The 24,684-nt window shown below is 48.3% G+C and overlaps 1 protein-coding gene across 4 annotated transcripts in view; it reads left to right on the top strand.

Moving 5' to 3' along the window:
* The first annotated feature begins 12,982 nt into the window (after positions 1 to 12,982).
* Positions 12,983 to 24,684, top strand: part of LOC111848814 (echinoderm microtubule-associated protein-like 4) — a 38,662-nt gene continuing 26,960 nt past the window's right edge. For 2 of the 4 annotated variants that reach the window (XM_023821101.2, XM_023821100.2), the window contains exon 1: positions 20,630 to 20,941. In XM_023821101.2, coding sequence (XP_023676869.1) covers positions 20,935 to 20,941 — 7 coding nt within the window. In that variant the 5' untranslated portion in view covers positions 20,630 to 20,934. Of the gene's footprint in view, positions 13,333 to 20,629; positions 20,942 to 23,311; positions 23,552 to 24,684 lie in introns of those variants that run through there. The other 2 variants (XM_023821104.2, XM_023821103.2) reach the window with 2 other exon arrangements.

Below are 24,684 nucleotides of genomic sequence, written 5' to 3'. Positions count from 1 at the left end.
AAGCACCGGAAAGAGGCAGCCAGTCGGAGCCAGGATGCGAGGAGCCGCCTGCTGGAGCCAGTGGGTCATTGTCGCCAGCTTCCTGGACTAGTTAGCCCCGGCCTGGGATAAACCGCAGAGGGGAAAACGATTCGCTTATGGGCCTCCTGCAGTATACATTTGGAAATCGAGGCAGATCGCCCCGTTTGACGCTAATGTGGTCCATGTGTGGAGCAGAGCTCCCAACGTAGCAGAAAATAAGCGGATCGGCGGACAGGACTTGGGTGAGGGGCAAGGGGGAGATAGCAGGGAGCTGGGGGGGGGGGGGGGGGGGGGGGGGTTACTGAACACTTCATAAGGTCACTTTGTTAAACAATCCAAACATGCAAACACAGAAAGACTGGCTCCTTCATTAAAAGCCCAAACAAGTATATTTACATTGTAAATATTTTTCAACGGCTTCCACCTGCCTTTGGGTTTGGCCAAGATACCAGCCCCCCCCCCCCCCACCCCCCGCTCAGTGTGTAGCAGCACAAGCAGCGTTATCAGGACCCCCCGGGCATGCTGGCTACCCTTAGTCACGCTCTCCCCCACCACCATGCTGGCATGTCAAACAAATGAGTTTTTTCCCCCCTAAATTGGGAGAATAGAGATCGTTTCCCCTCTTTTATGTTGGCGAGTCCTGCAGTCTCCAGAAGGGGCCACCTCCCTATTGGACACACTCAGGTATGACTCTGGGGCTCAAACAAACATCCTGCCACAGTAACTGCACAGAACACCCCCCCCCCCCCCCCCCCAAAAAAAAAGAAACCTCCCACCTGCACATACAAGTGCACACGCTTTCACATGTACACACACATACACACACACACACAAACAGGTCTGGATGCTGAATACATATACATACCACACTTCCGCCACAACAAGCAATATATCTGCATACTCTGCAGGGGTAACTAGTTTGTAAGAGTTTTTTTTCATCTTATCCACATTAAAGTCATAATTAAAATTCCTGGAGTGAGGCTTTGGACTAAATTAGCTGAAGAGGTCCGTAGGCTCACATCTGAGGCAGGATACAATGGCCTTATAAAACGCAGCACTGCATACTAATTACTACATAAGTCTCCATTTACAATATAACCGGGCTCCCAGTGCAACCGCACACTGGGCCGGCCGATCCTGCTTGACACGCAAATATAAACACGCACACACTCCCTCTGCAGCTTTTCATACATTTCCCGGTATAACAAAAATGTACAAATACACCTATTTCCATATTTACAAATACACATAACTCGATTCCATTTTCTTCGTTCATATGTTATAGTTATTGCACGAGTCAAATTTTGAAAATAATATAAGGCCAATATACACGTAGCCTATATGGACATGGAGTGCAGTTTGGGAGACGCTCGTGAGGCACATTCGATTATGGGTAAATGCATGTAAAACAAGTAAACTTAAATTCGTTTATAGTTCAGGAACACATAGAACGTAAAATCTTTAACGTAATATGAGGAATTTAGATTAATTTGCCATTATTATTATTATTATTAGGCGTATGGCGACATATATAGCAAGATTTGTAAGACACGCAAAGACGCACCCATTACAAACTAACGAAGGAAATCCACCGAAAAAACGGGAGTCGAAACTCTGTCCTCTTTTGATTTACCCTCGTTGGCTACTACACGAAACTACGACCAGCTGCTTTTTAAAAAAAAAAAAAAAATTAAAAAGTCTTTGAGGGTATGGACGGCGGAGAAGCCGAACCACTTTCAGCAGCTCTGGGCAAAGAGGGATGATCAACGGCTCTGAGACAGGGGTAATTACGTTCCCTTTTCGGGGAAATATGCTTATGAAAGGCTATGATCGGTTTTTTATTGTACTGAAAATACATCCTCTGCTTTGCAGTTGTCTTTTAACACACACATTGACAAGCCACAGAAGAGAGTATTAAAAGGAAGAAGACATTTTGGATGCAGTCTAGATGTTTGTTTGTGTTTGGTTTGGTTTGTGTTTATTTTCAAGTATTTTGTCAATTAATGCCCCCACATAAAGATGTTGTACACATGTCACAGTGACATGCAATAGTGCATAAGAAAACGGTTTACGTTGGGATGCATCTTATCTTGTAGAACATCGTCCACGTCGACATTATTTTAAGCATGGGCAGATCATCAAGCCAGTAATCACGTTGCCGTGTTTCTTAACTGCTGGCCAACATCCATGGAAATCTACCTCAATTAACAATCCTGGAGTGTGTGTGTGGGTGAGACATACATTACATTGTGGGGATCAAATGTCCCCACAAGGGGAAATTCAATTTTATAAAAACCTGTCACTGCAATCAAAAAAACTAAAAAGTCTTATATTTTGTTTGGTCACTTATGGTCATTGTCAAGAATTTCATTGTTGGTATTAGGGTTTTGCCCATAAAAATGAATGGACGGTCCCCACAAAGATATGAGTACAGATCCGTGTGTATGAGTATGTGTGTCTTCCGATCTGCTTCCTTGACCGAAACAGAACCGTAATGTTTTCCTCTCCCTCCAATAGATCTTTTTTTTTTTGACAAATCGCAGCCGGAACGCTGAATTTATGTGGTGCATTTACGACTGAGGAGTGTAATTTGAAGAAAAGCGGGTTTGGCGTGTGTAATAAATCAGGGAGAATTAATGTGGGATGCCTTTTTAGGCTGTCCCATATGCTGGTCGCTACAATACTGAATGCCTAACAACTCCTATAGAAAAACTTATTTGCAGGTTTTTTTTTTGTCGTTGTTGCTTAATAAGGTTGTCAATGCAAGCTGAAGCCTCAGCATTTTATTTCAAACTGGGAAGCGATTATTTTTTTTTCATACTTAAACCACGCATGGGCCGCGGTCAGGCTTAAAACCTTCCAGACCCTGGGAGATTGGCCGGGGGAAGGGGGAGGGGGGCTGGAATCGATCAAAGAAAGAGGATCATCCTTCAGGAGTGGAATCAGAGGAGAAGACATATTTGAGAGCTCTATATCTTAAACAGACCATTGTCTTTCCCAATAAATCATGTCATATCTGTTGTAATTTTTTTAAGGCTGCTATTTAAGCAGCACGTCTGACAGGCAGTAACTTTGTAAGCAGATGGCCGTGTGCATTGCAAGCAGAGATGGAGGGGTGATGAGGAATATTTGTCAGTCATCTGACTGCAACGTTTTTCCTGTGCAATGAGAGACTGTTTTTTCTGTTATCCTTTATTACTTCTGACTTACAGAATCGACAACGCTTCCAGTGAGGAAGAGGAGGATGCCGACAGACAGGGAGCGACAGTGTCCTTCCTAGTGTAAGACAAACGAGTGAAGCCGAATATGGCCGTAAAGAGCCAGTCATTCACAGTCCAGCCGTTCTGCATCCACTAGCCTAGTGTGTGAGCACTGATCCCAGATCAGGGCTCTGAGGGGAGCAGGGAGTAAAGAGCTGCTCTCGTTCTTTAATGTTCCAGGAGGTCATAAAGTCGTCAGCGATCCCCTGCAGGATTTGCGAACAGGGTCTAAGTCTGAAGCCTTAAACAAGTGGAATTGTCATAAATTAAAGGAACGGAAGAGAAGTAGCAGCCCTGGAAGTGGCAGACAGCTAGATGGGGAGTGAGCTGGCAGCCACGCTGCTCTTCGCAGGATATAAACGGTTAAGCCGTCTCAAACGTCTCAGGGAAGTGCGAGGGGCGTAAACGCAGAGCGACCTTCAGTGGAGCTGCGTTCCCGCCCAGCGGGGTGAGCTCGCTAATTCTCTTGGCTGGGCCTGTTGGAGAACGAGGAGCATTTTCAGCCCAGAAGTTTCCAGTAGCGAAGTTCGCACTGGCCGCGTCGCTCTCGCCTGATATCCCAGTCCCAGCCTCTCGCCGCCTCCATTTTCCCAGCTCTGCAATCCTGCTTCCAGCTACCCTGCTGCTTTAGTGGCTGCGGCCTTGGATTTTTCCGAAAGCACGTCCGACCGGACCCCTGGGACCCAGAGTCCAAGATTTCAGCATTTTGCCTTTTATTACACATATCAATAGGCTGCTCTCATTTCCATTCCAGGAAGCTGGTGAGGCTTCCAGTCCAGTCAGATTGCATTATTGATGGACCAGTAAATATTTAAGTATCTGGTGTGAAGTAGATACAAGTTCCTTAACTGCTCTGCCATCTGCTGCCCATCTTGGGCATCGCCGGTCCCCATTATTAGCAACATATTTATGCAGGTTTTCTGTGTTAATTCTTGACCCTAGACAGATTTATTTAGCGTTTTATTAACTCTTTAAGTGATCGGACATTTTATTTCCTTCACTTAAATAGCCTTTCCACTCCTGAAATTGTTCAACATACCTCCATGAGCAGGAATGAAGATGTGATGCTATCCGTAAGAAGGAACATCAGGCTGCGGTCGGAAAAAAATCAAGCCAATGTATGACTTGTAGTATACACTGAGATCCGGCAGGGGTTGCAGTCTTCAGCTTCTGACAGGTATGACAGTGTTATTGAGCCGGATTTAAAAACCAGGAAGTATCACCTGCCAGCAACTCGCATGGGTTTGACTGAAGTCCAGCAGGAGCTCCAAAACCTACCTCCTGAAATCCAAACTGCAGGAGGGCACCAGTAATCCAACAAAGCCCCAATCAAGAACTTACACTGTCAGGAAGGGGTCGTTGTACAGGATGGGGAGCGTTTATTGTGTTTGTGTGGCTGAGGTCCTGGGTTTTGTAAAGGGTCTCAGTGCACCAGGTCCTGCCAGATCTTCAGACCTTAAGCCAGGAGCTGTCAGTGCAGCTCGCTGTGCAGAGAGGGAGCCCCGTTTGTTTTCGCTAGTGTCCGCCTGACGGATTGGGGAATGGGATACGGCCAAATGTCGCGACACGACGCCTCGCAGTACTTCTGCGCCCAATTGGAAATGATTTCAAGCTCCGTGTTTATTCTGAAGCAGCCAAATAATTTGCGGATTTAAGTCTGAGCCCCCCCCGCCCCATCCGTTCTCCCGGCCCCCATGCTTGCCAGGACTCTGGTGGGTCATATTATGGTGAAGAAATTACACAGTAGGTCTTATTCTCTTACATGGGGCCCGATCAAAAACAGGCGTTCTCTAAACGGCCTCACTGTGCCTCGCGCACACACACACGGAAACACACACAGACACGGATGTGAACTCGCCACATTACAAACGTCAGCCTCACGGACAGATGCGTGCGCTCATTAATTCAGTGACATGCCCCTTGTCCGCAGGGCTCTGAGGAACTTAGATTACACACACATTAGCACACACCTTTAGAAACACTCCTAGTACTGTATGTATGGCTGTAAATTCACATATACGCTTTCAGACACGCTGGTCGTTGTGTTGTATGCGCAGCTAGCCGATGTGTAACCTTCTCATAATACTCTTTCAACGTTGTCACAACATGGTAACATGATACGATGCTGGAGGCTGCACCAGCGCCCCAGAAGACGACGTAGGGCCAGGAAGAGAGGACAGATGTGAGGAAGCCATGAGATCACATGATCCTGGGGACTGGATCTATATCCCAGGCAGCCTTTTCCTGCTCTCTAGGCAGAAGGGGAAAGTGGCTCCGTGTTTTCATGTGACGGGGCCTTCCTGTTTACGTTGGGGGCACTATGCCGGGGGCCAGGGGCCAGCCGGGCTTTTGATCAGCGGTCCGGCTGTGTGATCGCTCGTGTGGGCTCTGACCCCCCTCCCCACAACCCCCCCCGCCGCCTCCTGGGTCATGTCGCTGTGCACATTTGACTATTTCTCATTTCCTGTCTCTTGATCATGAAATACGGGATGGCGAGGAGCGACGTCAGTGTCTTGGGGAGGAGTTGCCCTTCTTGTTAACAGGGAGCCCAGACAATGGGGTTTGTTGTAGGAGGCGCAGCCAGAACAGCTCCCACAAAGGGATCCTCCAGATTCCTCCTGTAGCGGCTTTGGCCAATGGGACTGACGTCAAGCATTGTGCTGCTGCGATGGTCGGCAGCCCAACAACTTGTTCATTCTTGCGTCATCACCTAAGCAACTGGCTCATCCCATTGCCTCATACCTTTTACCCAGAATGCCCTTCTGCTTGTGCCATATACTCGCCTGGTATCCAGATTATGCTCCGCTGAGAGTTAGCAGACGGACTGATCTTTCAGCTGCATTGTGTCACAACCTGCATTGAGAATTTCTGCCGTTTTTTAAAGAAGGTCACATGTTTAACTTATAAAGAGGCTCATTCATTCTCCCTATTCATCCAGTTGTCAGCGAGAATCTGTACCAGGGCCTGCATCTATAAAACACAGCTGCTTACAGTTAGGCAATAATCAGAAACCAGGACATGTTTGTGGTGGAATTTTACATTTTCCAGATTAGCCTTAAAAATTAGGGGGGTGGGGGCACGCCTTTCCATACCGCATGGCTTGGCAGGAGGGGCCGGGTCGAGCTGTCAGAGTGGCACACCACGCCCGGACTTGGTGCCGGAACAGAGCCGGGAAGCGCTGACATGAAACGGAAAGCGTTGGTTGAGAGGTAAAGATGCCGACAGGGCCCGGTTGAGACTGGCAACAGGGAAGGGGAGCGATGGATGGAATGGCGAAACCATGCCAACATTCTGCAGGAAGGAAACCCCAGATAGACTCCAGAGCCGAACTTCAGGACACCCTTAACCTTTTCTGTCGTTTGGGCCTGCTGTGGAACGCTATCCCCACCTAGTGGCTCAGTTTGGAAAAAGCACATTTGGTTTGAAAAAATTACTTCGTAGAAAAAGATTAGTAAACTATGTGAAAAATATGCGTGTTCATCTTCTACCCAGTTACAAAGAAACATTTGTAACTCATTTACAATTTTTCGTGCTTTATCTCTTCTGTAATGTAGAAAAAAATGAAGGTGAATACAAATCCCCGTTGATGTTTCATTCATCATGCTTTGGCAGTGTGTGCTGGCAGAAAGAGTGATGTGTGTGAATTGTGGCTGCTGGCAAGTCATAGTTTATCAGAGAGAGCCCTGGCACTCCCTCACGCCCCGGGTGTTGGGCTAACAACGGGCAGTGTGTACTTCCAAATTCCCCTCTTCTCCGCAACACATTCCACGACCATATTTTTACAACCAGCGGCAAAAATAAACACACAACCGGGAGTTACATTTGAAATTATTTATTGAATTGAGAGTCACATAAAACTCGATTGTTTATCTGTGTAATCAGTTATCCAGTGGAGGTCATAACTACTTTTTTTTTTTTTTTTAACAAATGTATGTTTATGTAAAGAAGTGAATGAACTGGGCTGGTGTGCAGCTGGCAGCTTACTGACCATTAACACCAGTCCATCAGCGCAGCCTTAATGACGCCATTGTAGCGCCAGGCTTGAGTACCTCTGCTCTGTCAACGCCTCTGTGGGCTTTTCTCAAGATTGCTGTGTGTCTAGCGGGGGGAGGGGGGATATGCATAACCAGGTGACGATGGAGATAGAGAAGTATCTGCTATTTAGGTGTGAAGCTGCAGGGTTAGGGAGCAGGTGTAAGAGGTCATCCGCAATTTGACGATGACAGCTAGGGGAAAACAAAACACGTGCGCGACAGCGGAAGGTCTCAGCCAGATATGGATCCAGGAATAGAGTTTTACTTCCGAGAGTCAAAATACAAATGGCCCACGATACTCAGTGACGGTAGGCAGACTAAGGTCAATCAGGTTAAAAAAAAATAATTATGGATAATCCAAAATCGCAGGTCAAAGGCGCAGGGGTGACTAGATACTTAAGGAGACGCACGAAAAACCATCACGTTAGTATTCCGATGAGGAGGGAGGACGAAGGCTGCGTGCTGGATAGACCTAATGTGATGAACTCGATTCAGGGAGGCAGTGTCTGGAAACTTCAACCAGCAAGATTCAAATCTGCAAAAAAGTCCACTGTCAGTGTCTGAGACATAAAAGCATTGATTTCACTGCACGGAGTGTCACAGGTTGACCTCAAGAACACTGGCTTCCAGTAACCACTTCTAATTAAAGTGCTGTTTTGATGACTGATGTATCTTTATGTTACTGTAATTCGCATTGTTTTGCTCACTGATAAATAGGTTCAGATTCGGGATGCACAAAACCAGGAGTCGGCCCGCAGCAGGGAAAGGCCGCCCCCATCTTCACAAAGGGGGGTGGCACCACTATGACCCCCGACATACCAGCAAGAGGTAGGATTAGATTAACCTTTGTTTGTCTTTGCTGATTATGGCACAACCCTTACTTGTGCACAATTCCACCTAAACAATAGAGAGCTCCATCAGTTATTCTGGATAAGGTTCCTTACGGTAATTGGCTATCTTGAGTAGCGTATACGGAGAATAGGGGGTAAAAAAAATGTTCTTTCTTTTTCCCACATTTGAAGCCATTGTTGAAAAGCCTGATTTCCTGTTTAAGCCGCCACCGTCTTCTCTCTATTCTTTACCAAAGGAATTTGATACACAGGCCAAATGAATATTTCATCCTGTCCCCCCTGTTTTTGTGAGCCGAATACAATGTGTTTTGTAACGCAGGTAATAGAGCGGCTTTCACGATTCAGCGAGTTTAAATTCTGGGAACGCAGGCGTTTGTACTACTCAGATGGCGAAACGGCAGGGCTCTGAAATCCTGTACGACAGTTAAGCCTAAACAAATTACCAATGAAAGAGAAAACACTAACTATTAATAGTATGTTGACTGAATGCAAGAACTAAGGAATTATTTCTGGCCAGGAAATAAGTGTTTTTAAATAAGTCTATTTTATGAATTATTTTCATGCTGTTGTGGTATTATTAAGATTATGATTAACTTTATTGATCACAAGGTGAATTCTGATGCATACAGCAGCAAGAACATAGTCCACAGATAAACATCGGCCTATATATACTGGCAAATAGACAGGGTACAAAACAGTACCCATTGTGCAGACAAAGTAAACGTAATGCAAACAGATTTTTTTTTAAATACACAGTACACAGACAAACGAAATATCCTGACAAACAGAATGAGATACTAAAAATAAATATTTAAAGGTGCTTGCACTTGTTTATTTTAAACATTATAATGTTCACCATAATTACCGACAAACTGTGTAGCTAACTGACAGCTCACAGGACAAACCGTCGCTTCAATGGAAGAGTGATGTATTCCCATCAGAAAGCGAAAGGTGCCTTCACAGAAAGCTGCTTACCCAGGGACACTGAGAGATGGCTCGGCCGTTTCCATCCCGCTCACCTCCATTGTTGCTAGTTCATATGCGATTCCAAAACAAGGGCCGGTTGTGTGCCGTTTACACATCCTTTCTGCCTGCTGTCTTTCTCCTTATCGCGTATAAAATTGATTAAAAGAAAGAACATGATACTATGAACATTCAGAGCGTGAACAACAGAGGAACTGTGTGATATGTGAGGAAGTAAATCATAAATCCATAAATACATCACTGCATCCACACACACACACACGCATGCACACCAAATGTCCCCACAATGTGATAAATACCATTTTTTCAGTCCTCACAAGGGGAAACTCAATTCTATACATTTTTTTGACTGCAATCAAAAAACTAAAAATGCTAAAAGGCTTGTATTTTGTTTGGTTATTTATGGTTAAAGATCGGGCTGGGTAGGGGATAAGGTTGTCATCGTTGGGGTAAGGGTTTTGCCCATAGAAATGAGTGGACGGTCCCCACAAAGAAATGATTACAGGGGTGTGTGTGCGTCGGGGGGACAAGGGTGTGCAGCTAACCCAAAATAGTATTAGCCTATATTTCCCAGAGCTGTATTTTTTTTATTGAGAGAAATACTGGATAACTCATTTTTTTACGTGATAAAGTACCTCTGTTACACTAATTATTTCTTGTAAACTGCTATTTGATGAATAAATGGCATGTTAAATATTTAACCACTGAGGATCAGGAATAAATAGCTGAGAGTATGTAGTAATCTCCTTTCAGTATGTAGTGAGAAGCTGAGCGCTGAGGTAAAGTAGGACTTTTTCAAGACCCTTCAGAAATCTATTTTTTGGTGTAACTGAACCTTTTTGGGATTTCCACGGTTGATTTCTCAGAAGCCTATTGCAAATGTCTCACTTTTCATTGAAAAATGGAAAGAAAAGTCAAATATCTCTGTACTATTTCGCCTTAATCTCCAAAGTACAAATCGAGAATAATATAACTGAATCCCATGAGAATATGTGGGCCTATAATCCAAATCTAAAACTTCATTCTGTCTCCTCCAAAGCCAGCAATAGAAACACACTTCAGTTAATCCCAGGGAAAGTTTGTCAAGGCTCTTCAGAGAGCATTACAAAGACATCCAGGCATTTTCATTGACGCCTGAGGCATCTTCACGTCTGACATTAGTTCACGGGCTACAGAAATAAGGAGCGTTCATCTTGTTTTACAGTAAGCATTTCACAGGAAGATTAAAGTGGAATTTTAAAAGTGGGAGACTTTTGAATCTAGTGAATGTTGGATCTGGTACCTTAGTTCTTACCCATGATGCAATTTGGCTGATTTCATTATTAATGGATGTTGTTTTTCTGGCCTTACAACCTAGAGATTTTAAGATTTGTTTAGTTTCTGCAGTGTAACATAACATTTAATTTGGATTGAAGCAAGGCTGTACTGGGATTAAAAATTGCCCCTGGACTTTGGGGTCATCCAGAATATCTTTTGCTGATCGGGGGGGGGGGGTCCCAAGCAGGGTTGTAGATAGGGTTTGAAATTGTGAGGTCTGGGACCTAGGGGTGAGGAGTGGGTTTTGTCAATCGCATTATTGATACCCGTCCCCTTCATAAGCTGTTTATTATTGTAAAGTAATTAGTTATGTGAAATATTAGTTCACGTATTTTTTTATTCAGGTGAATATTTAGCTGTAAATTTTTTTTTTTGCTCTCTAAAATGATCGAGGTCCGTACCTGGGTGACCTTATAGCTGATTACGACCCTGTCCGGACCTGGGTGACCTCATAGCTGACTACGACCCTGTCCGGACCTGGGTGACCTCATAGCTGACTACGGCCCTGTCCGCATGCTAAGATTTGCCTGGTACAGTATGTCAGATGGCCTGAATTCCAGCTTTGAATTCATTAGCTGTACAAATATGATAAATTGCACATTTTAAAAGTTGTAGACATAAAAGCTAATTAGATTTTCATTTTGAAATAATCAAAATAATCTTTAACTGAAAAGTCAAATTGTATGGTTTAATAAACCATTTTCAACAAGTAATCACTAGAGGGAGCCATTGCTCTTGGAACAACGCAATACTTCAGTAACGACAATACTGATCTTTAAAAATAACGTACAACATGACATAATTATAACCGCTATCTCTAAAATTCTAACAACCTAAAAATCTTATTTCCTAAAATCATATTTTTTTATTCGAAATAACTCTTATGAGTTCATTGTTTATGAATAAGTGTTATCGCCCTCTTGTGTATATTTCATTCATTACACATATTTTTTGACAGCTTCTGCCGTCACACTTCGAAACTCCATGTAGATCTCTCACCCCATACTACATCTGTAAGGGCAAGACTTGAAAACAAGAATTACGAGAATAAGGAATAAGGAGAATAAGGAGTCTCAAGGAGCCTTATTCTAATTCGGCGTATATGCCAATTTTGCCCGACACTGCAACTTCAGCGGGGTATGTGGGACACGGATATCCCAAACTCGCGGTGACTCACTCCTCGCTGACTTGTAGAAAAATCATTAGTCTGCTGCCAAAACCACAAGCCGTCCCACTGTGTCGGTTCTCTTGGGCAAGGGGGGAAGGGAGGAATGAAAGATTTCACTTGTCCTCTGTCGTTCCCCCTTCCATCCCTCAATAGATTTGAACAAGAAATTGCTGTATGGTTTTTTTATTACGGGGAAGGGGGGGGGGGGGTGTGCTGAAATCATGAATTGGTGAAGCACTCGGGGTCACGGTGTTCTCTGCTGGTAACACTGTACCATTTCTTTCACTGACCCGTGTCCCATCTCATCCGTACCCCCCCCCCCCCCCGCCAATCTCTTAATTTAATCCCATTCTTTTTTTAAAAAAAAACGAGAAGACTTTTTCCGCTGTGTCAGCCTTAGGAACAGGCCTCTGCTGTACAGGCCAGCTTCGCTCATGCAGATGCCGGTCACAGTGCCCGTCCGCACGGCCGCCCATCGCCTGTGAAGATGCAAATGCAGCCGCAAGCTGTTCAGCGCAAAGGTCTCTCCGCAGGGGGAGCTGAAGTGGGGAAAAATGCTTTGGTGGCCACGGACCGAAATTTCACCAGATGACCTTAATTCCCGTTAAGTGGGTCGTAAAAGTCACATACATTGAAATAACTGGGAGGGATGGTCGGGGTGAGAGCTGTCAGTGAACCACCAGCTTCCCAAAAGGATTCCCGCAAATGCGCCGTTAATATGCCGTTGGGGTAATTCACGGCGTGCTTATAAAATCGTATATCGTTTTGGCTTAGTTTTTTTTTTCTTCAAATGATTTGTAATTTTTGAGCAGAGGTTAAAACACAGACCGAGTACAGGAACATTTCCAGTAATTTACTGGGCTCGTCGGTCTAGTTTCCATTGGATTTGACCGAGTGATTTCACAGGGGTCAACGAGTCTCTATTCGTATTCAGATTTCCTCCTTGATATTTCGAAAACGTGTGCCTGTTTTGGGATTATTCCCTGTTCCGTATGATGAAATATAACTATATTTTGCTTTAAAAAACACCCCGTAGCTTTGATCCCTTCCGTGACCCACAAATAATAGCTCGTCTGTAGACGCAAAACATAGGCCTACTTCTCGCTGGGAGCCTTAAGCGCAGTTTGCATTAATTTATTAACGATGACTCAGACCGGGACTACCACATTGGCGGCAAAAACGCGCATCTTTGGGTCGAAGCAGAAAGTCGACGGCAGCACTCGCACGCTTTCAGCCAGTCAGATCCCGGATCAGCGGGAAACTAGTCGTGCCAAAGCGGGCGGAGTCGGAAACGCGAAAGCGCGCTCTCCCTACAAAAAAATCCCCTCCCTCGGCGGAGGTGCGCGTCCTTGGAGCCGTGAGAGACCGAGAGAGAGAGTGCGACCGTGAGCGAGCGAGCGGCCCCGACGCGGAGCTGCGCAGCCCCGACTGACTGTCACTGCGATTCGGCGGAGTCCCCGCGGCACGACCCAACCGGCCGACCCCCGCAGCCGGACACGTCCCAAGCCCTGTCCTTGTCCCCCCCACCTACCCCCACCCCCAGACCCAGCGCTTTTCCCTTTCTCCTCCGCGATCGCTGAAAGGAGCGCAACAAAAGCAAGAGCGGCGGCCAGAAAGAAGGAAAAAAGTATAGGATTATCTTTTCGAGTCCGCTCGGGCATTTCTGACGGAAATGGACGGTTTCGCCGGCAGTTTGGGTAAGTGAAGCCGTCCGATCCTCCGTGCTGCTATTAATAGACGGCAAGGCAATCTATCGAACCTGATTAAAGGCTGAAGGCTGGCGATCGGAGCGCGCCGTCTGCTCTTTCGGCGTATACACGTGTCAGGGGTGTTTTTATTGAATCCACACGAAACATCGTTGCTGAAAGCAAAGTCTCTCGGTGTTCGGGGACCCCATATCACCCGCCCCTGGGTCGCCGAAACTTTTTGGCACGTCAGACTTTGATTGTTTTAAATCGCCGGAGCGAAATGCTTATTTGTAAAAGGCAGAAATCGCGACTGCATGGCGACGTAACGTGACAAATTCTTGAAATGTTTTGCTTGATGTTGCTCCCTGGCTTTTTTCTTTTTAATTTAACCCAAAATATCCGTGGCTGTCATCGAGGGTTATTCTGCGACACAAAACCCTGTGATTTTTCGGGTGATATATAAAACGACAAATGATTTATGTGGACGGCGATCGAAGCGCAAGGCTGAGTCCACACGCGAAATCATAGATGAGGTCTGGCAAGTTGCAAGCGCAGCATGGATCTGATGTTAGGGGGAGATTTATGGACCTGTTGGTCCTGCTGTGGATCGCTGGGAGGAAGGGGCGCTAGGGGCGTAGGCAAAGTGCAGCCCGATTTCCTGGAGGTGCAGCTTTTTGCTTGGGGTGTTTTGCATACGAGTTTATTTTTTCCACTCAGCAGTGAATGACACCTGGGTTTGACAGCGTCACAGCGCGATCGATCCCCGGATATGCCGAGTGTTAAAAGTCAGCTGTCTGAAATATTGGTTATTAATGAACTAATTAGCTCCAGGGCTCGCCCTTTGAAAAGACCGAGCTTTCGCCGTTTGCAATGAGATGAGTACATAGTACAGGCTGAATGAACTAAGGACATGCATTAATAATGTGGAAAGTACGTCAACCTTGTGAGCAATCCGCAAATCAGTGGTTAGGGATTGCCTGCACGGTTTTAACACAGTTGGCCGCTGTTTATGTGAAGGGATGACCGACGGACGGACAGGAAAGGGTGTGCTTTGGTGACCTCCCCCCGTACGCTGCCTGTAGAGCCACACTTGACTTATTTAGATGGGGGATTTCCATTTCAATTATCTCAGGCGTCTAACTAAACCGAAGAATGGGCTCCTCACTAAGAAGCACAAATTACCAGGAACACCTTTTTTTCTACAAAAAAAATAAACAAATGACGTAAACCCACAACCCTGTTGTTGGACCAGGATCTAGGTTAACTAGGTTAGCAGGAACTAGGAAGCCAGCTGGTTTCCTTAAAATATGGTTTGATGGCTTGGAACCACTTGCAGGTTCCAGGGTAAAGGAAAGGGGGAGCTCAATTATGAGATGATGGTCCGAAAGTGAACAAATTGTCATTTGCTTCTGATCCCTGTGGCAACGTGACATGAGCTGATTCATAGCTGATTGTGTCGCAGAATGACCCTGAAGCCAGGTGCAATTTACTATTCACCCCCTTGCCCCCCCCCCAACTCGATGTCTTTCCTTGTGTGTGTGTGTGTGTGTGTGTGCGCGTGCTTGCGTGCATTCCCAGTATTGGCCCTAATGTGTGTGTTTGTGCAGGGTGTGTATTTACTGCCTCTTTGCATGTGTCTGTGTGTCTATAGGTGTCCATCTGTCTTCCGTACCTTCTCTTGACTGAATCCTTTGTGCGGGGGGAGTTGGTGGGGGGGGGGGCAGACAAGTCGACAACTGGGCTGTGGAATTCCTTCACGCTGAGGGAAAAAAGGGGGGGAAATACAGAGGGGAAGACGAGTAAAAATGTTCGGGAGCACGTGTGCCCCGCTGCACACTTCCAGATGCAGGAATGCAGTCCCACCCCCTACCCCTCCCCCACCCCCCACATACACACCAGTAACAATGTATTACATTTCAGCTGGAATGAAAATAAATATGTTTCTGTCTTACCCAGCAGCTGTTCTGACCGGACTTTTAACGAGTCTGCAGAGTTGGACAGAACAGGTCATCGTGGGCACAGTCCTACATTGCGGTGTGGACAGCCTAGCGCACCCACACGAGCAGAATAAACAATATCACCGGCAAACAGGAATACTCTACCACATTGGGGTGGGGGCTCTTGTATTAGAGCTTGGACCAGAGGGGGCATGGGCTCTCCATAAGGGGTTAAGGCAGGGGTGCCCAAATCCAGTCCTGGGGGGCCAGAGCCCTGCACATTTTTGGGTTTCCTCTCCTTTAACACACCTGATTCAACTCCTTGTGCTAACTACCACACAGATCTTGAGCTGAATCATTTATGGTGGAACAGGGAAAGAACTAAGCTACACTGGGCTCCGGCCCCCCAGGACTGGGTTTGGACACCCCTGAGTTAGGGCATCGGCCGCGCATAAGCATGGCGATTCCGCCAGCGGCCACCAGGGGTCTTCCAGGACGCCTCTGCTCTGTTGTTGGTGTGATCTTTGACCGGCTCCTTGCTAACTCACTTATAATTTGAGGCACGCTTCCTGCAGCGCTAAACAGGGGAAGCAGGAAGTGTGGTAGCTGGGGCCCAGTGGTGCTTGGGGCTGGTTTCCTGTCAGCAGGTCGCAGGAGCGGCATGCAGGCCCAGCCTTGTCTCTCCTAGCCCCATATGTACGTGTGTATGTGTGTGCCGTGTGCTAATGCACACCAGCATGGCTGCCGCGGAGCCTTATGGTTCCACTTCAATGGTCTCCCTACTGTACACACTGGAACTCTTGCACTGGGTGGTTATGGGATGGGAATGGCATCCAGGCCACATGTTGTTGCCACAAAAACAATTTGTTTACATTTGGTAACATTTGGTTAAGTTCAGTTGGGGGTGTATGGATGTTTGAGGCAGGAGAACAGAGGAGTCTGGGAAAATCTTCTGGTGTCATTCCCCCCCCCCCCCCCGGCATTTTACAGGAAATGTGAATACAGTTGAGCCCAAGGGCTTTAGAGAGTTAAGAGTTAACACGGCCCTCTCTGTTGGGTCAAGGCTGTCCGCTTCCTGCCCGAAATGCACCCTCAACGTTACACAGACCAGATGGCAGTCTGGCGGTCTCTGAGCGGTCTGTCGGAAGAGCGGCATCTCATGAGGATGCCTTCATTAGTGATGGCCCTCGTTAGGTGCCTCGCCAACGTTGCCCGGGCAGCTGGAGCGCATCGACAGGGCGCCTCTGAAATGGAACAGAAGAGCCATTTTTCCCCTTTAATGTGCTGATTGGATTTGTTCCCTGACTGTCTACAGACAGCAAAGAACAAGATGCAATTTGGGTGGGAACTGGGCATGTGGGATGCCGGGGGATCTGAGGGGAGGTAGATTGACAGGATCTTTTATGTGGGGGGGGGGTAATTCAAAACTGTTACAGTGAGGGTGGGAGGAGGGTGACACCCCTGTAATGTTTCGAGGTCAGTGAAGGGGGGGGGTTGATGTGAGTTGGTGATCTTTACTGATGTGTTAGGGCTTCGTGTTGTTGGTCATGTTCCTTCTCGGACGGATACTGACATCACGCTGCAAATCTGTCGGTCAGTGTTTTTTGCAGCCAATCGGAGCCCGACATGCAGGAAGGCATCCGGGCCTCGCCCGTCACCTTTCTGTGGCAGTGACACTGCTTAACGGAAACCACGCCTTTATCGATTCAGCAAGGTTTAGCGTGTGGCGCATGCAGAAGTGACCGTGACTCTGTGTCTTGCGAAAGAGAGATGACAGAGAGACAAGTGTGTGTCTGTCTGTCTGTGTGTGTGTGTGAGATTTCTGACTCATCCTTACCTTTAAATGATTTTATACACCGAGTAATTAACTCCAGTTTCGGACCAAAGGAGGGCGGCGAGTCAGTCCGTTACAAAATGTGTGAAATTGCACAAGGCTCAGTGACGCAATGTAGAGCAAGAGTCAGCAGCATGATCTGATGGTTTTTATTGACGGGAGTGGATTTCCCTGGCTGTCATGGTGGATTGACTATAAAGACAGGGATGTGTCCTTTAGGACGTGCAGGACCCTGTCTGCCTACTTCGTCACTGTTTCTCACCGTATTTTTCTCTGCGTTTTGAGAAGACCCCTGTGTCCCACCCCCTGACTGGTTGGTTATGCAGTCCTGTCTGGGCGCTCCGACTGGCCCTCCGACACATCAGCCCCCTCCAGACTGTTAGTGAACATTGTGTGTCACATGCCCATGTGAAAAACTGCACTTTGACTGTGGTTTCAATGTGACCCTTTAGAACTTCAGAAGATTAGACCCGGGGGGGAGATCCTGTTTGGGCCGCTGATGCTGATAGGAACCGGTGTGACCAAGCCCCACAGGCCTGTGAGGTATCAGAATGAGGGAGCGGTTTTGTATGCCAGGTGTCCAGGTGTTGCACCACAGCCGCCATCTTCCCGCCATCTTCCCGCCATCTTCCCGCCATCTTCCCGCCATCTTCCCGCCATCTTCCCCCATCTTCCCCCATCTTCCCGCCATCTTCCCGCCATCTTCCCGCCGTCTCCCTCGAGCAGCAGCCGCTTATTTTTAGCAGTATGTCACCTACTAATGCGACAGATGGGCTGTGCTGGGCACTCTCCTGTGCAATACCCTGCGCAGTCAGGCATTTGCTAAACCATTCATGGCACCAATGCACATGCCCAACACGCGTCACTATCACCTGAGGTAGCGTACAGCAGATTATCATCTTCCCTGAATTTTCTCCCTTAGACCTCATCATTGTGGTACAGTCGAGCACTGCAAGGACCATGGGGGCCAAAATTGACTCTATGCTCAACTGGGCTCTCTGTATTCCTGCTGTACTGGGGACCCATCGGGTCACGTGGTAAATTGCTGTCTGGTCGCAGGTACACTCAGCGGTCACTTTTTAAAAAAATTTTAAAAATAAAATGACTAAAACTGTACTGCATGTCACCAGCACAGCCAACTTATTAGTTTCTAATTAGCATCTGTGCTGCCACTGACCAAACAGATGTTAACACGCAGCTTTGACCGATTTTAATTAGTCCAATCATTTTAAAGCACACGTGGCCCCTTTGATTTCTCCGCTGCCTCCCCCCGGCCCATTTGGTATCTCTGCTAGATGCTTGCGATTAGCATGGCCATGGAGCCCCGGCCACTGTCTCCAAGGGGCTCGTGTTATTGGCCCAGGAGCCGGCAAGGGGGTTTATGGGAAATGAGGTCTTCAGCTTGTCGAATATCTGCCGCTTGCTTGCAACTCCAACCATTGTTTGTAGTGAAATTTTGGTTTTCCTTACAATTAGCTGTGAAGTTTTATTGCTCTTGGTTTGTCCCAGGATGCACTGGGTTTGTGCACAAATACACGATACCTTTAAGGATGGAGACCTCGAGCAATAGGAAGTAGTTTTGGCGCCCTGCTGTTTCCGCATCCCTTTTAACAGACCTGTAAACCCTGAGCTGCGAAAGCCCTTCTCTCCGCACGTCTGACTCCACGGGAAACAAGACCATAGTGTGGAAGAGGAGGTCGTGTCACATGTGAATGACACGTTTATGCATGTGTGAGATGCAGAAAATGGGTCCTGCTTCCAAACCTGTATTTATATTGCAAGTCAGAATAAAAAATTGTCAGAGTGATGAAAGCGACGGTGTGAGAGTGCATTCGTCAAGCATTGTGGGGGTGCGGGGATTCCCCCTTCACCTCAGACACTATGTAATGTGGTGCCCGGCGACCCGATGTACTCCCGCCATTTTTCACTCGCCGCCTCGCCCATGTTTCCTGTGCGTTTAGTGGGCAGCCCGGGGGGGGGGGCAATTTTATTTCATTTATTTTTCTACTGTGGGGCTGGCTGTGTTCCTCATGCCCTCGTCTTCCAGATGGGCTCTTTCTGAGAATCCGTGGTTTAAAAAAATACTCTTAATACATTCTACTATATTTTTGTCCTCTTCTCTGTCCCCGAAACGTGAGGGATCTGACTATAACGTGTGTGTGCTTCTATTGGGCCTAAAGCTCACTTAAGGTTTTTGTTTAGTTTTGAAAGGCCTCCGAAGGCAGAAGATTCCGGTAATTAACCCAAAGCAGCAAGCGTTGACAGGCGAATGTTAGAGGGACGAGTTGCAGCCTGTCAGATTGTCACTGATGGTGTCTGCGCTGTAAGCAGCAGTGAGGGGAGGGGGCTGTACCCCGTTTGGTGCTGGGCTGCTTTCCAGGGGTTCAAGGGCAGATCATGTTGGGCAGATTCGTATTGTTTTTCTTCTTTGGGGGGGTCGAGCGTTGTTGTGTGAGGCCTGTAGTGACTCGCATTGCATCACAGAGCCCCAGCCCTCCCCCTCCCCCACCAGATCGACGGCATGCTGCCAGGCTAATTGGAAACACTGATGGGTGAAATTTGAGCTGTGTTTCCAAGGGGTGAAAGGAGAAGGGGGGGGGGGCAGGCGCAAAAAGGGCTGGTGTAGACCCTCCCCTTTCCCATGATGCACTTCTCGCGCTGTGTGGGGCCCCCAGCTTCTCCGCAGGATCGCCATGAATACGGCCCCTCAGCGCAGCTTGGTGGGGGGGGGGGCAGGACGGAAGGCCCCCACTCAGCTTTCCTGGGGTGGGGTAAAGGGACAGAGTGTGCAGATGAGGGGCTGCTCGAGAAAGGTGGTGAAGGTCGTCCAAAGCCGTGACCCACCCCCCCTCCCCCATCAAAGCTGTGCCACACCCCCTCAGTGGCTCTCATTCCTCAGAGACGGCTTTCGGTCCGCCGGCGAGCGCCTGGCGTGTCGGTGACTCTCAGAGGAAAAACTGTTTGCTTTGTTTAGTTTGTTTTTATTAGCGGATCAGTCATAATCCTGCAGTGCCTCTATAGGGGACGCTGTCCTTCACAGTGGTCCCCCACAGAGCAATCTTGATATGCCACCCCCCCCCAGCTGTCAAGCTTTGCACTTTTTCTCTTGAATTCCCCCCCTCCGGCACCCCTTCCGGAGGTAGCCTCTCAAATTTCCCTGCCCAATAGGTTGGTTCCAGCGGCCCCGCGACTCTCAGAAGGTGTTATGTGCATGGCTTCCTGGCACGTGGAGGGGGGGGTTATGAGCTCATCACGCCGCCTCGGGGAGGGCAGCGGAGGCCCCTTTAAATAACACGTCTCGCTTGGAGATTAGCGGCTCGCGCTCCGCTCTTCCGATGCGTCCGAACACGTCCAACTCGAAAACCATTAACTGGATGATGATACAGAAGAGCTGCCAAAGTTGCAGCCGGAGCCCGGAATTGGCCAGAGGGGGGCGCTGCGCTAAGTCCTGCAGTTGTAGGGGATCCACTGTCTTTGTGGAATCCCTTCAGAATACTTGAGTGCTGCACTCAGCTTCTAGAAATGTGTGGCCCTCCCTCTATCTTTCTACCTCTACCTCTGCTCGCTCTCTCTCCCTTTTCCTCCCTCTGCCTCTGCTTTCTCTTCCTCCCTTCCTTCACATCATCTCTCTCCCTTCTCCTCCCTCCCTTGGCCTCTGCTGTCTCTGTCTTCCTTTCTCTCTCTTTCCCCACACTTTTCTTTCTTTCTCCCTCTTTCTCATCGACTCCACCCCTTTCTCTCTCCTTCATTGCCTCATTGTTCTCTGGCTCTGACCCGCTATCCGTCCGGCCCGGGAGAAAGCCTGTGAAGGAGCTGAGGCTCTTTGGACGGAGGCTGCTGATGCAAGGTAATCTTTTGTTTTTGACTGCTTTGTTTCCCGATTTCCTGGCACCTGTAGTTGTTCCGTGAAGCGTGCGCAGACTGCACTGTCTGACTGGACGCGTTTCGCTTTCTGAGATGACTGTAGGGGTGTCAGCATTGGGCTCGGGGACGGGGATCAACGTCTGTTTCGCCGAATGTTTGTCTCTCTCTGACTCCCTGCTGGGGGATTCCAGCCTTGGGGCGACTCGCCTGCGGCTGCACAGTCCCAGTCGTCCTCAAGCGCACACAACCATCTCCAGCAACCGGTCTGACCACTTTGGTCGATTCGTTTACTGAAGCTAATCCCATCTGGCGGAAGAGGTGCCTTGCTCGTTACTCCCTTCCCACAGGGTTTGCCGCCCTTTTACCGATATTGGCCGAGACAAATAGAAAATAATTATTAAAATGAATCATAATCAACAAAGCGGGCTCACCCAGCCTGTAAACTGGCCCCACCCGCAGAAAACGGCGACACTGGGATCGTGCAAAGTGTCTTCTGCAAAGAGGCCGAGATCAATAAATCAGTTTGTGTCTAATATGCTGCAGTTCTGCCAGTGTCACGTTTTGCTTGAACAAAATTAATTAAAATGCATCAAAAACACAGAACCTGTCAAAACAGAGAACCGTTAAGTTGTCAGAGAGTATGAGTTCTTAATCTGTCAGAGTGGAGCTGACTGCTCTGCTGCTTCACTGGAGCCCGCTGACTGCTCTGCTGCTTCACTGGAGCCCGCTGACTGCTCTGCTGCTTCACTGGAGCCCTGTCTTTATGCAGATGTTTACCTCACATTGAGCGTCAGGATATTTGGCCCCCGATGGGGTATTCATGTCCAAGCGGCTGATTCTGCCCCGTCTGTGGGGGTTTTTCCCTGCTTGAGAAGATGTCTGGTCTGATCTCTTCACGAACAGCAGTTTTCAGTAAACACCATAAAAGCCGCACGGCCTTTAATTTGCAGGATCGACCCGGTTGGTCTGAAATAATGGGCTTACTGAAGTTTACGGCCCCTGATGTTCTGTGGCTGGCTTTGCTCATTTGTGAGCTCGGATTTGTTGCGCCTGCCCGACTTTTTGGGTCGGGAGCATCGCCTGGAACTGCCTCTTTTGCTGCATTAAAGCCAGATGCTGTTTTTAATTTTGATACCTGGGTGTGGTTGCTGCATGATTAACTGGCAATCTTGAATTGAAGTGTTTTAATTTGGTTTTTCCAAGTCCCTACTTGAAAATTCAGCCGGGGGGGCTCTTTTCAACTTAGAAATGCCGTTAGTTGCACTGACCTTGCTTCCGCATTGACCTGCAGGTGGCGCCAAGGAACCCCCCGCATGTATCATGTGACCCGGGATTCTGAGAAAGGGGGGGGGGGGCTCCAGACAATGCCACGGTGCAGTTTGACCTAGTTTTTGTTCAAACCCCGTCCCTGTCTATACCTACCAGTATATACGTGACATGCTTTCATCCATCCACTCTCACAATGCTCGTTAATCTGTAGGTGGGTGTGGCTTAAAAAAGTCCCACCCCTTCCTCTCCACCCCGTCCCCCCCAAGTCTATAGCCCCGTAATAGTGACTCTTCCAGCCTAGTCAGTGGGGGTGCTTCCTCCGCGATCTGTCCTACATTTTCCATTTTTTGCCATTTTCCCCGTTTCATTTCCTACTTGGCAAACCAACACAAGAATTTGCACCAGTTCATAGTGTTCACCTCCTCCAGGCATCTCTGGAAAGGGGGGGGGGGGGTTATTAAATGCCAGCCCGGCTGCAAGTGGGGCCTCCATCTGTAGATAGCTACCGACTGACCCAGCACACAGCCTTGGGGGGGGGGGGCTGACTGCTAAAACTATAACCACACACACACACACACACACACACACACAGAGCTGGGCTTTCCTGCAGCTGATATACTTTGTTGCAGGCGAGATAAAAGAAAAGAAAAGTTTTTGAGGGAAATGTATCCCAAAGATGAGAACACTCTGGAGATAAGAAGGTCATGTGACAAGGTGTCTGAGGGCATGTGAATTCCTTCTGGCTATGATGATGAGAGAGTGTGAGGGGATGTTGTGGCATGGGGGGGGGGGGGGTCACGATTCCTCACAGGGAGTGTGGTGGGGGGAGGGACTTTCTGTGTCATACCCTCATAATTCTGTGAGCTGAGGGTGCCATTGTTGGCTCACCAGAGGTTAAAGATCTGAGAGTGAAGGTGTAACCACTCCCAGAGTGTCTCGTCCTCCTACCTCTCTCTCGCTCTCTCTTGCTCTCTCTCGCTCTCTCTTGCTCGCTCTCTCTTGCTCTCTCTCTCTCGCTCTCTCTCTCGCTCTCTCTCTCGCTCTCTCTCTCGCTCTCTCTCTCGCACTCTTGCTCCATCTTCTTCCCCACTCTCTCTCGGGGCATTCTGTGAGCGTGTGCGCAAAGCGGACAGAAGGAGCCCGGCGTTCCTGTCTCTGTCCTGCTCGGGGGGCCTAGGGAAGGTGGGGCTGCGCGAACGCACAGGAGCCGCGTGCTGACACGTCCGATCTCGGGGTGGGTAGGGGAGCACGATGGAGGACGGCCCGCGGACCATGATCCCAGCATGCAGTGAGACTGTGCAGCAGAGCGGCAATCACTGTCCCGGTAAGCCGCTGTGTGTGTGTGTGTGTGTGTGTGTGTGTGTGTGTGTGTGTGTGTGTGTGTGTGTGTGTGTGTGTGTGTGTGTGTGTGTGCGCGCGTCGGTGTGCATCTCTGCCTCTTCCTCACTTCAGCCTATTCCCGCATCCCCTCATGCCCGACCCCTGATGGGGATGTTAGCGCCATCCTTGTGGTTCCGGCTGCCCCATGTGGGTACTTTCTTCTGCGGAATTGGACCATGGCCCCCCAGGTGTCTGTCAGGTGTCGTTCAACTTCCTTCCTGGACTACTGGAAGGCGGTGAATGTTTAACTACCTCTAAAACTGCATAAAACCCCCCTAGAGCTGTAAATGCTGTGTGTGTGTGTGTGTGTGTGTGTGTGTGTGTGTGTGTGTGTGTAAATGAGAGCATGCACTCCTGATGCAGACCGGCACTTGGGCTATGGTACAGCTTCTGGTGGGAGAGCGGAAGTGTGAGGGTTGTTGGGGGTAGGGGGCGGTGGCAGGCAGGGTAGGGCTGCGGGTCTGTGTGGGAAGGACCAGCTGAGGGGACTGAATCCTGACCTGCTGGAGTAAGGCATGGGGGAGGTCAACGGAGGGGGTTGGATTCTCCTCCTCCTCTTCCACACCCAAATGCTTTAATTAAAAACAAACAAAAAAAGAAAACAAAAGAAAGAAAGGCAGACGATCCCTTTTGGTGTTGCGTGACAGACAGGTGGGGAAATGGTGCAGAAGGAGTCCGTAATTACAACATTGCCTCCAAGTTCAAAGCATGGACACACACACACACACACACACACACACACACACACACACACACAGAGTGCCTCTCCAAGGGGGGAGGCACCAATACCGCTTGTAGCTTGTAGCCCAGGGCCAGTCATGTCTGAGCATTGTGTGGGGAGCTCAGCTGGAGGGGGTCTGTGTTTCTGTGCATTTATATGTGTGTGTGTGTGTGTGAGCAGGTTTACCTATCCTGATGGGGACACAATGTCCCCATAACGTGATAAATATCCGTTTTTTTCCCTAATGGGGACCGGTTTCCTGGTCCCCATAAGGGAAAACTATTTTATAAAAATCGGTGGCTGCTATGAAAAAACTAAAAATGCAAAAACTCTTGTATTTTGTTAGGTTGCTTATG

The sequence above is a fragment of the Paramormyrops kingsleyae genome, chromosome 3 (assembly GCF_048594095.1).
Source record: "Paramormyrops kingsleyae isolate MSU_618 chromosome 3, PKINGS_0.4, whole genome shotgun sequence".
NCBI lineage: Eukaryota > Metazoa > Chordata > Actinopteri > Osteoglossiformes > Mormyridae > Paramormyrops > Paramormyrops kingsleyae.
The sequence above is the reverse complement of the archived record's forward strand: the minus strand, read 5'-3'. Positions and strand labels throughout refer to the sequence as shown.